The sequence below is a fragment of the Globicephala melas genome, chromosome 17 (assembly GCF_963455315.2).
Source record: "Globicephala melas chromosome 17, mGloMel1.2, whole genome shotgun sequence".
In the NCBI taxonomy this organism is placed as follows: Eukaryota; Metazoa; Chordata; class Mammalia; order Artiodactyla; family Delphinidae; genus Globicephala; species Globicephala melas.
This window is the reverse complement of record NC_083330.1, coordinates 70,849,050-70,867,308: the sequence shown is the minus strand read 5'-3', so window position 1 is coordinate 70,867,308 and position 18,259 is coordinate 70,849,050. Positions and strand designations below refer to the sequence as shown.

The 18,259-nt window shown below is 35.4% G+C and overlaps 1 protein-coding gene across 3 annotated transcripts in view; it reads right to left on the bottom strand.

Moving 5' to 3' along the window:
• Positions 1-18,259, bottom strand: part of EFR3A (EFR3 homolog A) — a 171,663-nt gene that overhangs the window by 86,865 nt on the left and 66,539 nt on the right. For all 3 annotated transcript variants that reach the window (XR_009559519.2, XM_060287200.1, XM_030875824.2), the window contains exons 15-22: positions 15,985-16,146; positions 15,212-15,343; positions 13,940-14,007; positions 12,846-12,973; positions 9,491-9,582; positions 5,910-5,958; positions 2,119-2,222; positions 1,559-1,608 (exon numbers count right to left, since the gene is read on the bottom strand). Coding sequence is in view for 2 of the 3 variants with exons in the window: in XM_060287200.1 (XP_060143183.1) it covers positions 1,559-1,608; positions 2,119-2,222; positions 5,910-5,958; positions 9,491-9,582; positions 12,846-12,973; positions 13,940-14,007; positions 15,212-15,343; positions 15,985-16,146 (785 nt within the window). In the remaining variant the exon portion in view is untranslated. The remainder of the gene's footprint in view (positions 1-1,558; positions 1,609-2,118; positions 2,223-5,909; positions 5,959-9,490; positions 9,583-12,845; positions 12,974-13,939; positions 14,008-15,211; positions 15,344-15,984; positions 16,147-18,259) is intronic.

Sequence of the window (18,259 nt, the reverse complement as noted above, 5' to 3'; positions counted from 1 at the left end):
GCACGAAAATCATCAACCTCAGATGTCTGCTCTTTGTGATTAGCAGTGATCTTTTGATGTTTGACTACATGGTTTTTTCCAGCCAAAAACTCCTATATATCCTGGCTCCTCCCTGACCTCTTCCGGGCAGTTCCTCAGAGCTACCTGAGAGGCTGTCTCCCGGGCTATAGTCCTCAGCAAGGTCCCCAAATAAAACTTAACTCTCAACTTTTAGGTTGTGCGTAAATGCCCGCACCCAGCAATTTTCTCTGAATCTAAGGTATAGAGTATATTGCATATTTTAGTCTGATTCTCTGTTCTGAACTTTTATAAATGAGTGATTCTCAACTTAGTCGGGGGCGGGGCAGTATGGTGGTAAATGCCTAGAATAAGATGTTAAAGTGATGAAAACATGCTTTGCGTATGAAGGCAGAAGAAAGGCTGGGGGAAGAAAAGCAACTGATCTCGAGCATCTACCTGTTTATTCTGTTTATAAGGATACATACAGGGTTTGAAGCAAAACAGATTTAGTTAATCAAGTTGAAAATATAAAAGATACGGCAATGTAAAAAAAAATTTCAGAAGCACAATTTCTGTCTACGGCTCCTTTACTGTGCCACATTATACACAGACCAGTCTCCACACTGAAGTCAATATAAGAATATGCAGAGGTTCTTTCCTTAGGTGGAACCTGGAGTTTTTCTCTCCCTCTGTCATGTGCTTCATTATTTAACAACCAACAGACACAGAAAAACCGATATTAGATACCTTATGTTTTTGGAGCATAAGATACAATCGTTCAATGGTATCCACAGGGGATTGGTTCCTGGCCCCTCCACACAGACCAAAATCCTTGGATGCTCAAGTCCCTTATATAAAATGGAGCACTACTGGCATATGACCTACACACATCCTCCCTTATACTTTACATCGTATCTAGATTATTTATAATATCTAATACAATGTAAATGCTATGTAAATAGTTGTCAGCATGCAGCAAATTCAAGTTTTACTTTCTGGAACTTTCTGGGAATTTTTTTTTCCCCAAATATTTTTGATCCACAGTTGGTTGAATTTGCGAATGCAGAACCTGCGGATATGGAGGGCCGACTATAACTAATAACAGGACACAAATAGACATGACTTAGGAAAACTCAAGTCAAATTTAATAATTCAAGTGAGCCATCTGCATAGGTAGAATCATTATTGCCCTGGAAAGAACTATGAGGTTGAACCATATAAAACTGTAGTTTTTATAGGTCACAATGGTTAAATCTGAGAAATTACCTTTTTAAACATATCATTAGAATAAGAGTCTTCCAATTACTCAAATGTCCTTATAGAACCATTTTAAAGGAATAAATGGTCTAAAAAGGAAAGGTAGAAAAGCTAGAAGCCCCCTGGACAAGAAATGGTATCAGACAATCCAGTAAACAGAAAAACCACTGAGACAGAGACCTGTATGATCTTGTGTTTACCCTAAATGAAAAGCACAATTACTTAAAAAGCCACAAATTTATAGGGATCTAATGGTTTCTATTTTGTTGCTTTATTGCTCTTGTAGTATCAAAACTCTTACCGTATGGTGAGTTCCAATATTTGAGCAAGTCTGTCATGAAGGAAATTTGCCTACAAAGGAGAAAAAAAAAAATGTTAAGAATGGATCTATTATTTTCCAAATACCCATATGTAATAATACAAGTGTGATTTAAAGGACAAAGCATAACTCTAACTATTAAACTGATGGTACAGAATGCTTTAATGTTTTGGTTTTATCTGTCTCATACACTGGAATTTAATGTAAAGTTTCTTTTATTCCTTTCCTAGTCTCACTGGTAAAAACAAAATCGATAGCCACACAAAATACCTACAGCAAAATCATTGAAAACCACTGCAAAAACAGTTTCAAAGCAATAACAATCGTTAACATTTGGCATCTGCCATTCCCATCAGCTGACATTACACAAAAAAATTATTTAGGCTTCACAGCTATGTCTTCAGCTTTCAGTCCCTATCAAATCCACTACCTTGTGGATTCTGTTGATCTGCCTGAAGCCTGGAATCTACCTACCAATTACCAGGACAGCGTCCACAAAGTCAAAGTCCACCCCCCGCCCCCTTCACCATGTGTTCACTTACTTTGGATTCACACTGTGCTGCTATTTCTTCAAAAGGTGCTTTCTGGAATTTCTCTATCACTAGACGTCTCTTTTCCTTTTCCTGTTCTTCCATTCCACTGGTATCTATATAAATGTTTAAAAAGACCCATTAAAAGGAATACAAAAATTTCATAGAACCTTGCCAATGACCATAAGAGCAAATGATCTATAAATAAAAAATAAGGGTGATTTATAGGACTACTTGTATAGGGAAAAAAGCAAAAGGTGTGACATCCTTGAAGTGTCTTAGTTAAGGCTAGAAAGCCCAGATATAAAAAAATTTAAAAACTACACAGCACAAAACCCTTTCTCATAAGACTACCTTTGTCTCTCTTACCAAATAAAAGCAGAAGCATGACAACTTCCTACAAGTTCAACAACTTCAAGGCCCTTCCTGAAGGATGATTCTTTTATTAATAATCATGCCCTTGCACATATGAGGTACTAAATTAAAAGTCTGCTAAACTTGATAGTGAATGGTGTGATTGAAATATAGATAGGGTCATGCGGAACCATATTGTTTTAGCCTTTTCCATTTATCTTCCACGATTTGAAAAGGGATTTTTTTAACTCTTAAGATGACGTGTGGTCTGGCCAAAGTTTGTGAGATAATAAAATAATAAATGTCTGTCATTTTGATACATATATTAACTATGTCTATTTGCTTAAGAATCTGAAAAGAAGGCTAATTAATGGCTTATTTATTGATGGTCTACAGTAACAACTCAGTAACTCTTCAGCTTTTTTATTTTTCCTGGTCAAGAATTTCATAAGATGAAACACAATCTGTTCAAGGTTCTTCAAAAACAAAGCTTCTCTTCAGGTAGACAAACTGTAACAATTAGCTAGTTTTAAAAAATGGATATATCAGGTACAAACGAAATAGGTTTATTTTCCCCCCTCTGAAATTGTGGCAGGTTAACAAAGTTGTCGAATTTATGTACTTTTTCTGAATGACTATAATACAGAATTATGATCACATCTCTCGTGTTCACTAGATTAGGGTCACAAGCTCAAATGTGCCAGAGGCTAGGCAGGAAACATAAATGTTTTAAAAGCAGTAAGAAAAACAGGACTTGGGCAAGATGAGTGTACATCCCTGGTCTTTATTCAAATCCAATTGCTGAAAATAATACTTCTACCTAAATTTGGCCTGCAGGCAGCAAGTTTCTTTTCCATGCATTAGTCCAGTAGTTCTCAAACTTTTTGTTTCAAGACTCCTTTATACTCTGAAAAATTATTAAGAAAGCCAAATTGCTTTCTTTATGTATTACATCATTTGATATTTTCCATATTACAATATAAAAATGAGAGACTTAAAAAATATTCATTAAATGCATTAAAGAAATGAAACCACTATATGTTAACATAAATAATTGTTTCATGAAAAAATAACATTTTCTAAAATGAAAAGATTTAGTGAAGAGAATGGCATTGTTTTCTATTTTTGCAAATCTCTTTAATGTCTGACTTAATAGAAGCAGTTGGATTCTACCTGCAGATGCATTCAATCCACTGCAATATGTTATTTTGGTTGAAGTATATAAAGAAAAACTAAACTCACACAGGTATGGACTGGGAAAGAGTAATTCAATAAATAGCCTTTTCACAGAATTGTAGCTATTTCTTCTTGGACACTACAACAAAACATGACAAACTGTAGTTTCTTAAAAGTTAGTTGCAATATGGAATTTGAAACCTTATTAATGAACTTTTTGTAATTGGTTATATTAACATCTATTGGTCTGTTCTACAGTTTGAATAGAGCTTTACTCATGTATGGTTTTGTAACATCATGCAAGGTCATTTGGAATATTGCTCCACTGATTTATGCAGACCCTCTAAATGTAGACATATTTCACTGTAAAATACTCTTTAAATTCACATTTGTTAGTTATTATCACTGATCTCATTAGAAAAGTCTTTAAATAAATATTGGGGAACTGTCAAACTTGCACCAGCAGACATAAGCTTCAAAACTCTAATTTTGTTAAAAAGTGCTAATTTTATCACTGGGAGCAAATAATGTCAGGGTGGTTTTTTTCTCTTGAAGTGACAGCTTCCCTTCAAATACCACAGGTTTTCTTTTTTTTTTTTTGAAGTAAAAGTGACGTTCCTTAAAAAAACCAACTAGTTCTGCTTGCAAATAAAAGCAATCAAAGAAGTGCTTTATATGTGCTCCCCAAAGGCATGTATTCATGGGATGAGATTAATAAAATTAATCATTTATACTGATTCTTCAAAGGCATTCTTAAGAGAAATCTTGCCTTTTAAAAATAACGGGTGGGCTTCCCTGGTGTCGCAGTGGTTGAGAGAGTCCGCCTGCCGATGCAGGGGACAAGGGTTCGTGCCCCGGTCCGGGAAGATCACACATGCCACGGAGCGGCTGGGCCCAGTGAGCCACGGCTGCTGAGCCTGCGCGTCCGGAGCCTGTGCTCCGCAATGGGAGGGGCCACAACAGTGAGAGGCTCGCGTACCGCAAATAAATAAATAAATAAATAAATAAATAAATAACTGGGGATGTGGTGCTGAAGAATTCAATGACCATTAGTACAGTCTGACGCCACTGCCTTCATTCATGTTAATCCATGCAGTAAAAAGGCAAGTAATGTCTTGGTATTGTGCTGCATATACTTTTTGACTTGAAGGATCCCTTGGAAGAGTCTTCCCCAAAGCTCCAGGGGTCCAAAGACATACTTTGAGAACCATTGCCAGACTGTAAGTACCTCAACATGTCTTATTAATTTTTAAATGTCTCACAGTATCTTGTACACAATGGGTGTTCAAAAATTGCTTATTAAATTCAATTAATTTTATTTTGGCAAATTTGATATTACAATAAGAAAAAAAATCCTCTAATGGATTAAGCTGAAAAAGGTCAGATTTTATTTCATGTATGATGGGTACCCTTGTTAATGATTTTCTTATTCTAATATTTCTTAAAAATTGAGAGCCAATTTCCACTCTCTATCGTGAAAGTCAATTTCCACCCTCTATTGCTTTACCAATTAGAAATGAATTGAGATCGAGGCATCATGAGCTTAGCAGGAATTTATATTAATACTTAATTGAAGGAATCATTTAAAAATTTTTAAAAGAGGCAAATTATGTAAGGTAAAATTTATTTCCATAAAGGCTACAGGACAAAAAAAAATCAGAGTACTATTTTATGCAAACATAAGTGAAAAGATTAGAGTCAGTCAGACCTGGGTATGAAATTTGTCTCCAGTATTTACTAGCTCTGTGATCTCACGAGAGTTGCTAATTTCTCTGCCTCAGTGTTCTCACTGACAAAATACCAAGGATTAATGTGACGACTGTGCCTGCTGACAATTTCAGCCAGCTCCTTTCTCTTACCCCATTAGAAACACGCTTCTAATTACACTGCTATATGCCTACTAAAAGTCATTCTATGTAATTCTCTCAGAATTATTCACCTGCCCATCTCCTATAAAAGGAAATACATTCACTATTTCTCATAAATTCACTCAGCCTCAATGTTGGCCACCAAATAAGGGAAGAATTCAAATACATGGTGATATGCTTTCATAATTCTAGAAAAGTCAGTCTACAGAGAGGAAAATAATTGTGACAACACAGAACAATTACAGAAGTCTGAAGAACATAAGCTAATAAATTGATTATATATTTATATAGAAATCGACAGTATATACACTTGCCATGCTGCCTCTGTTAATTCTGGCATTTAAACAAGTACTAAGATATAGATAAGCTAGAAAACACTAGGAGAGTTAACAAGCAAAATCTCACCAATTGCTTTCTTTAACGCCTCAAAGGTGATTTCTTCAGTGTTACTAACCTAGAGAAAAGTGATTTTAAGTAAAATAAAGAGTTAGGAACAGTCAATATAAATGATATCTGCACCTAGTTACAAGTAACCTAAGAACTTTGACAAATATTTTCTTTTCTTTGTGTTGGCTGGATTTGTGATCACACTCAACAGCATCAAGTAATCTCCATGTTTTCACTGGTTTTAACAATGGCCAACCACAGTGGTTCCCCAAAGAAGTCTACAGATTGATGTTAGGCTGGAAGAATTAGCAACCTTTAAGGCAACCCAACCAATATTCAAGGCAGAGATTATATATAAATGAAGCTTTAGCTACGTAATAAATGAAAACTAAGTATTCTATACTCTTTATAATTTTGGTACCACATACAGGTTAAAAATCAAAAATGAAATAATCTAAAACTTTAAATGCAAAAATTTTAAAGCAAAAAATCACTACTTTGGGAAGTGTTCAAGAGTGCAGTTAACCAACATTTAAAAGTAATTATATTCTGGACCTCTTAAGGTCAACCACCAAGTCTTATTCTCCAGAAACTCCCTTTAACTTGAAGTTTTCAAATCTCGCTTGCTTTGAGACATGTAAAAGGTGTGAAATCAAGTGCTTACATAAAAAGTCAGTAATACTTTTTGTGGCACTAGCACACTTTCAGAAGGAATAATATATCCAGTTACTATAGTATCTCTGAATAAAAGTTAAGAAGTGATATATGAGTACTTGCCTTGGACTCTGGTCATCCCTAATTTTAGCTCATGAGCTTCTTTTTGCTAAGCCTAAGGCAGCAAGACTAGTGAAAGCAAAGGACTTCATGCTTTGCATCTTAGCTCTCTGTACAAAGGATTTAGCTGGAAATCAAAGCAGCAAGAGTTCCACTACCTCAGTTTTTCTACTGAGGGCTCATATTTCTAGTTGAAGTCAGATTAAACTTGGGAATCTTCAGTTGCTTTGGTCTAGATATTTGGAGCAGATATATAAGATTAGGCTCTGGCTGGTCAATTATTTGTACCTAGAAGCAATCCAGTACTTCCAAGTTGTTCTTACAACTGGTTAAGAGCTTTAGACTTTTGAGAAACAACTACAGTACAGGAGAAAGAACGTAGGAGAAGCTAGAAGGCCAGAATTCTTATTATGGAGAATTTTTACTTATTACCTGGTCAATCCTGGATAAGTGAAAAGCTAGAGTACTTTATCTAATAACTCTTCCCTGTTTGTTGTTTTCCTTAATTTGGACAATGATGATGCATTCGCCCAGCATCAAAGAATCATGCCTATGGTGCTTTATTCTATCAGTCAAGCTGATGATTTAATTTCAGGAGGCAGAGATGCCACTGAAATAAATAAATGTTTTAGCCATTTATCTTCTTGAATACCTGAATTTAATTTAGGTATCTTTATACATATATAGTGCAATTTTTAGGAGAAGTTCACTAAATGATTCATGGTGGGCTAAAATTTGAATTACAAATGTTAGAACTCACATACCTCAGAAATGGACCAGGTATTTTAATAGACCATAGTAATAAGCTGAGTTATATCCAGGGAAGACAAAAGTTTTCCTATGATCTCCATCTAAACAACATGACAAGCTCTAAAAGCAGGTATCAAATATACTTGAGGACTAAGTGGGATTATGTATATACAATTTCAAGTAATTTTGATGAAATTACGAGCAATTTTTCAAATGAGCAATTTTTAAATTTGATTCATTGTTAGCAAATATACTTATTCTTAGTTTGATATTTTGTTACACCACTAACTGGTGAATACCTAACTGATGACACTTTCTCCTGTCCACACAATGAAATTAGTTAGTTTTAGCCTAGAAGGTACTGTTATTCTGTCTTCTGGTGTTTCAACGACCATTCCTAATACACAATATCAGATACCATAATGGTAAATGAGTTTGAAACTCTAGTGTGCTCAAGTAAATCTTATATACTAAACTGTATTTAACTTTTCAAATACTCAGGGTGAGGCATATTTGACTTAGGATTCATAGTTATAGCAAAGATAAAACAAAAGGATCTTTAATAAGTTAACAAATGTATTAATGAACTTTTCATGTAAAATTCATGCTCAAGAGTCTTCCTCCTATACTGTCTTCATGCAAATGTTTCTTCAGTTCATTTTATCAAAATAGACTGATTCTTTGCAACCTTTTAAAGTGCTATATATGTATTTTTAAAAGAAATAAAAATGGTTAACAAAAGGCAAATGGGAAAAATACCAGTCAATAAAAAAGACTGCACTCTTGACAAGTATAAACTAAGGCTCTGGATGAATTTCTTCCCTCAAAAGGTAACAGCAGCAAATTCATAATCACTGAAAGATACAGCTAGCAAGATATCCTTCTTGCGAGTAAGGAGTGTAAAAATTAAAATGGCTTTGAAGAGGTGAAATTTAGGGAAGATGATTTTTCCTGAGTCTTATTAAACTGGTAAGAAACTCTAAACCAACCTTAAAGCCTCAAGTTCCAAAATGAACACTAACTGCCTATTCCAACTACTCTGATGCTCTGCAGATAATTCATTGATAAAACTGATTAATTTTACATAACAGGGAGTTAAAAGCATGAAAGATATAAATTAATTGGCTGTACCCTGGCCACCAAATAATTTTAATTCCTGAAGACAAATTAACTGACAGGGATTGGAAGCAGGAGGGAGAAAGGAGGCTGAGAAAGCATGAATTCAGACAACTTCCTTCCTCTTTTCTTACATGGATATTCTTTCAGTTATTTACATTGTACCAATGAGAAATAATGCAATACCTAAGAAGGCAAACAATGGATAAACCACAAGGAGGAAGCTGACGTGACATGCTGGCACACTGGAATTTTTACTTGACTATCAAAAAATGCTCTGCTGATTTGTGTGGATAAGTCCTAGAGAACACTGGCTGCTTTTTCTTCCTATAACTCAGTTGGGTACACTCTTGTGCTCTATTGAAACAGGAGGAGAACATTAAATCTATGATGTTTCAAATAACTCCTTAAAGAGTACACAGGTCACTGATACAGCTTAACCTATGTTAAATTCATTATATTTACTATCCAAAAAGATTAAAAAATTTCTCTCATAGGTGAAATTTTGAAAATTTCTAAAAGTAGTGAGCATTTGGCTTCACATGACAGTGTATAATTCCATTTACTCTCACAACTTATGTTGCATAAATCTTTAAAAATAAATAGGATTAGAGGGCCTACTTATTTAATAACAGGCCTTGTGTAGCATTTCTTACTTATTAAAAAAACATACTTAGTTCTGTCTTATGGTTCCTTTTACTACAATGTGAAATCTAGTGATATCATAACACACAATATTAAGTTTATGTATCTTTATAGGTATATGAAATGAGTTCAGTAAAATAAATTATAAGTAAGTTCAAGGCTAAATCAGATTAACTTCTACTAACAATTTTGTTGATTTAGGGATAAATAAGAGTTGTATTTGATCCTGTTTAAAAGTGTGGAGGGGCAAAAAGTTCTTTTAAATTGATGTCTATCTCAAGACAGTACTTCATCATAAACTTTCAGCAACTTACCACATCATCTGAAGGATTGCTGTTGGGTAAGATATCCACCTGAATGGATACGGTGTCCACAATACTTTTCCTTCTAGAAAGTCGATCTTCATCTAAAATTTAAAAAAATTTCCCCCATTATTTGCTAGTTAGAATGATATGTCATTTATAAACTACACCTATTTCAGATTTTAAAATTTCAGAAAATTAAGACAGTTTGCCTTTTTTGCTCTTACTAAATATATAAAACTGTGTGCTCTCAGACTTTTATATTTCATGAAGCAGATTAAAAAAATAAAATTGATGGGTGAACTCAGTTTAATACATCTGACCCTTGAACAACATGGAGGTTAGAGGTGCTGACACCTGCACAGTCGAACATCAGCACAGCATTTTACAGTTGGCCCTCCACATCTCCAGTTCCACATCCAGTTCAAATTTCCCAATTCTCCATTAACCAATTCTATTCGACATGTTCTAAACCCAATTTTAACATGTCTAATAAACCTCCTTTATCTCCACAATGCCATATTTATTTTTCAAGAGTGCCATCATTCAAAAATCTTTATCTTTTCTTACCTAGATCTGAGGATAGCTTACTAACTGGTCTAATACAACACTCCCTCCTATACTACCAGTAGAGCTGTTCTAAAATAAATCTTTTTCACACTAAACTATAATTTTAAAATAAATCCAGGGACTCCCCTGGTGGCGCAGTGGTTGAGAATCCGCCTGCCAATGCAGGGGACACGGGGTCGAGCCCTGGTCCGGGAAGATCCCACATGCCGAGGAGCAACTAAGCCCAGGCGCCACAACTACTGAGCCTGCGCTCTAGAGCCTGCGAGCCACAACTACTGAAGCTGCATACCTAGAGCCCAACAGTGGGGAGGACATAAGAAAGGGCAGGTAATCATGGGCTTCCAGCAGGAGTTTCTGTTTGTAGAAAAGTGTGTAAGGCAGATGTGCCACAGCCTGCTCAGAGGTTGGAGAATAGGCACATTTGCCTTAAACACGAGATAAATAAGGGAGCAGCTCTGAAGTTACTGTTTATTTATTTATTTATTTATTTATTTATTTATTTATTTATTTTTGCGGTACGCGGGCCTCTCACTGTTGTGGCCTCTCCCGTTGCGGAGCACAGGCTCCGGACGCGCAGGCTCAGCGGCCATGGCTCACGGGCCCAGCCGCTCCGTGGCATGTGGGATCTTCCAGGACCGGGGCACGAACCCATGTCCCCTGCATCAGCAGGCGGACCCTCAACCACTGTGCCACCAGGGAAGCCCTCTCCACCAGATTTTAATCCTTGAGGATAGGGACTGAATCTTAACATCTTTCCACCCCCCAAAGTCAGAAAAGTGCTTGATATATATAGTAGACTCTCAGTAAAGGTCTGTGGAATACATAAAAAAATAAACCTGTATCAATATGGATGACTGAACAATCTTTGAGCACACAGTTGGCAAAAATCAATTTATTAAGCACCTAACTGAACAGGCAAGGCAGTTAATTCTAGTGGTCTTACCTAACCAAATTATTTAATTTCAGTCTCACTATCCTCATTTGTAAACAAAGACAGTGCTACCTTCCTCACCAAACTATGTTACAGATTAACTGAGAACATGAATACAAAGTGCTTATCACAGTGACTGGCATACAGTTAGTGCATAATAAACGGCAGCTATATTTTGATGATGACGGGTGTATATGCATGATACACAACAAACTATTTTGTTTTTTTTCTTTTGATATATTGTTGTTAAATCCCTTATTTTTAAAAATGAATACCTGATGGTTATACAGCAAAAAGAAACTTTAATAACTGATTGATTATCCCATAAAGTATCACTGTATCTTCTGACTCTTTCTGCATTAAGGCAGGACACACATGTCACGGACTGGTTCTAAACTATCAAAATCTTTATAAATCAGAAAAACCTTATTTATACTGAGGGATTTCTGTGCAGTTATGTAGCTAAGTATATGCTGAAATACTCAGAATTCTCCTAGTCAATGATAGGGAGGCATTAAGAAAGAGAATATATCATTTTCAGGGGTGGGAGGAAATAGGAAGAGCAAACCACTTGTTAAAGAAAGTACCATAATTTTCATTAAAAATTGTTTACAGTTAAAGGAATAGGGTAAAAGGAAATAACAAGGGGTGAAAATAAACTACAGCTATGGGGAAGGTAGAGCAAAATAATAACTGAACTCACAACTGTATAAAATATACAGGCCACTGGCTCCATTTTCTAGAAGGCAAACTGTATACAGCTATTTTCCTAGAGGACAGGTGAGGGAAAGGGCAAGCCAAACTGACACTTGGATTTACCTTTGTACTTGTGCCTGGGTTTATAAGGTTTTTTGCCTGAAGGAAAGAGAGCTAAATCCAAGTTATAAGAATGAAATAGTTTAAAAGCCTGTTTTAAAAATTCTTTTAAATTACAAAGCTCTACTCATGTTTTATTCTTAGCACTTTTATTTCCCCAAGGAACTCATGAGGAATAGAATTTTCTATACTATGGAATTTAAAAGAAAATGCAAAATCTTTCATTAACATCTCAGACTATTATAAACAACTATCATTGTAATAAATGTATATATTTTGGATCCACATTATAAAAAGATAGCTATTCCCAAAGATTGTGTTACTTCTAGTGATTAATCCAGAAAACTACCTAACTGAAATCAAACAGTTCTCTTATAGAACAGAGGTATCCCCAAAGGAAGAACTAGTTTTTCTACCAAATTTAATATTTATACAGTCATCAAATGAAAGTGAAGGTATAAGATAAAAATTCTTTGATTTTAGTTTTCAAAGTAAAAACTGAGTGCAAGACACCATGCAGTTTTGCCTTGAAACAAAACAGAATTATCTCAGGCAATGAAAAGAACAGAAGGGAATACATAATGCACAGAGGGAAACATATTCTTAACTTAAAAAGTTTGCAGATTTCTTTACACAGCAAATAGTCTGTAGTCTTTCAAATGACAAAAGTTACCTAATTCATTAAGGTCAATGGTCACAAATCACTAACTAAACAATTTTCACCAATTTCCCTAAGTTAAACACAATATTGCTTAAAGAGTAAAGATCTCACTTTGCTTCTCTGTTTAAAGGATATTATTATTCAGTATAGTATCAATAATATATGAAGTATAATAACGATAATCACTTGAGGATTCAATATGCTCATGATAAAATCATATACATGTTTTTGGAGATTTACTAAAGGTTTTCAAGAGCAAAATTTTAAAATAGAAGTAAACTCTCTTAAGCTAGTAAGTATACAAACATAATTAACTTTCTAACTGGGCTAAGAGAAAAATTGCTGACACATAATCACTAGAGTAAGAGTTCTAATTACCTTCCTCTTACCTGTTACTTGTGGTACGTACGGTACTGACAATCTCTCAACACTATAGCCACTGCCACCTAGTGACTCTGCAATCTTGTTGGTCAAAAAGTACAAATTTTTGTCATGCTTCTCTAAAGATTTTGGAAGCCTGTCAAGTTGATCAAAAAAGAAGTCATTTAGTATTATTTAAATTACTGAGCAAAAATAAGTTAACATATAGACATTTTAGATCAAGGCCTAAATATAAATGCAACTTAAACTGTAATTAGTAATAGAAAAATCAGTGTATTTTAGGTGGCTGATTTGAGCCCTTTAAAAACATATGGTTATGTGGACCCATACATGTAGCATTCTGCTGCTTCTTGCCCCAGTAATGTCCCAAAGGTGAAGTCAGCCTTACATGATTCCACTGGTATTCACACATTAAATGATGAAGAGGACGAAATTCAGCTTTAACTTTCATGCTAATTAAAAATCTACTGAGAGAAGAAAATAAAAATGAAGCCCCCTGACTGTTAATGAAGAAGATATTAGCCAACTAAGTGATAGGAAGCACCTGGCTAAGACCTACGATTTCAATTTCCTTTCAAACTGCTTAATATTATCTTATGTGCATGCTTTCAATATTAAACTGGTTTTAGAGCCCCAAAGTTTGAATAAACTATTTTTCATATGTATTTTTTTGTTTGGACAGCAAGAAAACAGTTCAGGGTGTAACACTGATTTTCCGTAATACACTGTTTCTCCTACGGCTTTATCAATATTGTTGTCTATTACCGAGAATCTTGAACAGGATATTGTATTCTCTTAAAGGAGTGTTCACTTATGTATCAGAACATGCTATATTTAAGAGATATACTTCCATATTAAAAAAAGGTCAGATAAATTTTTTCATCAAAGATTGATTCCATGTGTTCATGAGTCTACATTTATACTTTACAAGAACTTTTATAGCAAGAGAAACAAGTTAGATGAATTAAATGACAGAAACATAAAACGATGAATATTTTAAAACACCAGAAAATTATTCTAACAGTAGTTTACTCCTTTGTAATTATCACTGATTGGTTTCCCAAGTCAGTGCCCCTCCTTAAAATGTAAAGAATTAACATACATGCACTTATCTCTGAAAATATGCTCTGGTAGAAAATAAGGGGCTTCCATAGTTCGAATTTCAATAACCTGAAAAATATTCAAAAACAAAACAAAATAAAAATCAAAAACCTCACTCCTCAGGACCCTGCCACAAAAGTTTGGAAAACTAAAAATACAGAAACAGAATCTAAACATTTATACGAAATACCATCATTTTATTTTGGAATTTAAGCTACATTTAGAGTCCAAAAGCAGAGTTCACTTTGTTTTCACATTTATTATTTTAAAAAGTCAGCAGGTAACAAAATCATGATAGTAAAATAATACAGGTTGTAAAAAAAAAAAAAAAAAAAAAGAGGATACATTACATTTGATTAAACCTACTACAGAGGGATTAGAAGCTGTACTTTCTCAAATGCCCTATGTGGGAAATGCCTTCACAAGCGCCAGGCCCTCGCTGTCCCCTCTCCTCTGCACCACCTTCTGCAGCACGTGCAGGTGGTCTCAGCGCTCTTGTGAAGTCTGGCTCCTCCACTCACCTGGGAGCCACTTAAAGGGGGACCCTGCTTTCATAGCATTAGTATCTCTAATGGCAGATGTCAAATATTCACTCAAATATTTGTTTAATGAATGAATGAGTTTTACTTCTTAGAATGTTCTAAAAACCGACATTTTAGCAAGGACTGAGAGATGTGCTTCCAATTTCATAAAAATGAGGTTCTCCCTGAAAGATGTTTTTAAAGAATAAAAACTACAGTGGACTTTTTCTGCCAGGTAAGTTAGGAGCTCTGAAATGTATACTAAATCATGCCAGTAACTATTTAATGAGTCACTGCTGAGAAAGCTAAATACAGTTGAATGACACAGGACAAATCTCTGAGAGGCATATTAATTATTCAACTTTTGAGATCTAACTCAAGTAGATTCGTTTAAAACAATAACAACAAAAACAGTATAATTAAAGAAATATTAGATACTAAGATTCATAACGGTTTAAAAGGAAAACAATTATATAAGAAATCACATGAAGTATTTTAGAAGAAAATCATATATTCTACTCAACCATTACACAGAAAAATTCTAATACAACAACAGGCATCAAAGAAAACGTAACACTAGTCATAGTTAGAGCTGTAGTGTCGATTTTGTCACTATTGAAAAAGTTATGCATACTTTTATAGCATTATCTTAATAATTTGGTCATCATCAAAATTAAAAATAATCATCACTGGAAGAAAATCCACCACTTTTGTATAAAAATCAAATTCGAGGGCTTTTCTAAATACATTACCTTGCTAACATGCTGGCAAAACGCAGGGACAGCTATCATCTGACTTACAAAGTTGAGGTATGCAGCAACCAGCGCCATGATTCCACAACGATGGAACATTGACAAATTATCCTCATTGATAATTGCACTGTCCTTTAATAAAAAACCAAAAAACAAACACTGACAGATCAAGGTCTTACGCTTCAATAGCATTTTCTCCATGATTAGACTAAAAAACTGCAGGTAGTCTGGAATGCTAACAAAAATGTCCCCTTATAAGAAGCTTTTTAAAAAAAAAATTCTAAAAAGAGAATAAATGCCCATTTATAAGAGACTTAAATCTCTCAATTCAAACAGTTCTTTAGGAAAGCCTTTCCTAAAGGAAACGTGGGCGTGGGCAGAATATATATAAGATATATAAAAATAAATATATATATTCTCGGTGCATACTGTCCTGTGATTGTGTAACACTTAAACTCCAATTAAACAACTACATATATGTAATTCTTATTATTTAACGACCATCTTCCCCGCTAGGATGGGCACAGGGACCATGCTGTCTTTTTCATCACAGTACTCCTGTGGCCTTGAACAACAGTTAGCACACAGTCAATACTTACTCAACATTTGTTAAAAGAATAAATGAATGGGATCATAGCCTTGAGTATTTTAGATTTAAAACTAGACATCTCACTTAAAAAACTCATGTCCTTGGATAAAGGCAATAGTATTTTAAAGATGGTGTCTAATTCATGAAAGAATCCTTTCTTCAAGGAAAGGTTATGAAAACATACCTGTAAAGCAATGGCTAATCGAATGAGATCAATAACCACTTCTTCATTGGCCAATTCAATAGTTATAAGGGCAAGAGAAGTATAAAGTAGCTCATAGTTTTTCTGAACATTGTCTTCCTCTTTACAGCCCAAATATATGTGCCGATATAGCTGTTGCCCATTCTGAAAAGGGGAATGACAGAGGAAAAAGATAATTTTGCTTAAAATGTAGCAAGGCAGATTTTACATGCATATATAACCTCTTAAAACGTAGCTATCTTATTACATAACTTAACATGGAAGAGATTTAGGCTGATAATCGGAGGGTCAAATTATATTCCAATTATTAACATCAATAACTACACCAATATATAACTACAAACTAATATTGGAGTTGAGGACAAACTTAAGTAAAAACAGCAAGTAAGAAATAGTTCCAGTGTAAACAATGAAAATGTTTTTAATACTAATTTGAAAAGACAAGCAAATTATAGACTGATTTGAGAAAAACTGAAACGAACGGCAGAATTACGGGAGCTTTGGCAATGATAAGAACATTTGGCTGAGAGGAAATGGACTCAGGCTTTCCCGCCTTAGGGAACAACCTCCTGTGAGGTGAGTTGCTGTCCAGGGAAGAGCATCTCCAGGTTCTGCTACACTTTTGTCTGAAGTGACGACGGCACATCTATAAGCCCACCTGTAGGGAAGAGGTTACAGACACACCCCAGGGACTGCGAGAGGGTCCCCTGTAAACCAAACTCATCTAAATATGTTAATAAAGAATATAAAAGCCTTGCTGTCTAAAGCATTCCTGGGTATAGGTCTAACTGCCAAGTGAGAGCTAACAGAAATAAGGGAGTTTTTCCCATTTCAAGTTACTATGTGGTAATTAACTCAACGTGTTGCACTAGTTCTCAACACAAACTGTAAGCTACAATCACTGGGAAATGGGAGGACCACCATGCTTCCTCCCCACTAGTCACCACTGCGCACCCCTGATATGATTTAACCCGTCAGTGGTGAAACCCAGGCATCGCTGTTTTCAAAGCATAAAGCTGCCCCCGTGACTGTAACGTGCAGCCAGGGTAAGGCCTGCTCATTCCCATGTGGAGGGGCTTGAGCTTAACACTCCAAGCTCAAGTTTCTGTTTCTCAGAAGGTTCATCTGCTTCCTCACTTCAGGAGAAAGAAATGAGCAACAGCAGCACAGTCTCTGGAAGCCAGCCTGTCTTTAAAGGTATGCATTTTGCTCTGTCCTCTATTTAACATGCACATGGACCCACCCAGGTGAGGGTGGCCATAGTCCTCCAGCTGTGCCAGTGACTGGTTAAATAAGTCTGTTCAGGTCTGTGGTTCAGTATTAGCAAGTGGGGGGTTTCTTGGCTACAGATACAGAGCTATGTATGCTCTCCTAACAGATTTCTCTTTATTTCTGAAGATGACATTTTGGTTTCCATCTTTCTGAACCCAGAGTTTGTCTCTCTCTCAAAAGATTCTATACTCTGGTGTATAACAGTCTATGTATTGGGCCCTCTCCAATCCTTTTCTCTCTCTCTCTTTTTTTTAACATCTTTATTGGAGTATAATTGCTTTACAATGGTGTGTTAGTTTCTGGTTTATAACAAAGTGAATTAGTTATACATACACATATATCCCCATATCTCTTCCCCCTTGTGTCTCCCTCCCTCCCACCCCTCTAGGTGGTCACAAAGCATCGAGCTGATCTCCCTGTGCTATGCAGCTGCTTCCCACTAGCTATCTACCTTACGTTTGGGAGTGTATATATGTCCATGCCACTATCTCACTTTGTCCCAGCTTACCCTTCCCCCTCCCCGTATCCTCAAGTCCATTCTCTAGTAGGTCTGTGTCTTTATTCCCTTCTTACCCCTAGGTTCTTCATGACCTCCAATCCTATTCTTAAATCTGACGTTCCTAAACGTCATTAACAACCATTAAGCAGTGCTTACACACATGGGAGTTTAAACTTCGGGTTCCTTAGTAATTCAAGTTTATTTTTAAAAAATTACCTACTACATACCTACCATATTAGATAAAATTAAAATCTAACATTACGTATTATAATATTATAGTGAAAACAGACATAATGACTTCAAAAAGTGGTTTGGCATTGTCTAGTAAATTTGAAGAATGCATAACTTATTACTCAGCAATTTCTCTCCTACAGGCATCAGAGAAATGAGAGTTATATACAGCACAATACATGGACAAGAATGTTTACAGCCGTACTGCTCATAACAAACCCAAACTGCAAACAAGTCATACGTCCACCAACAGAA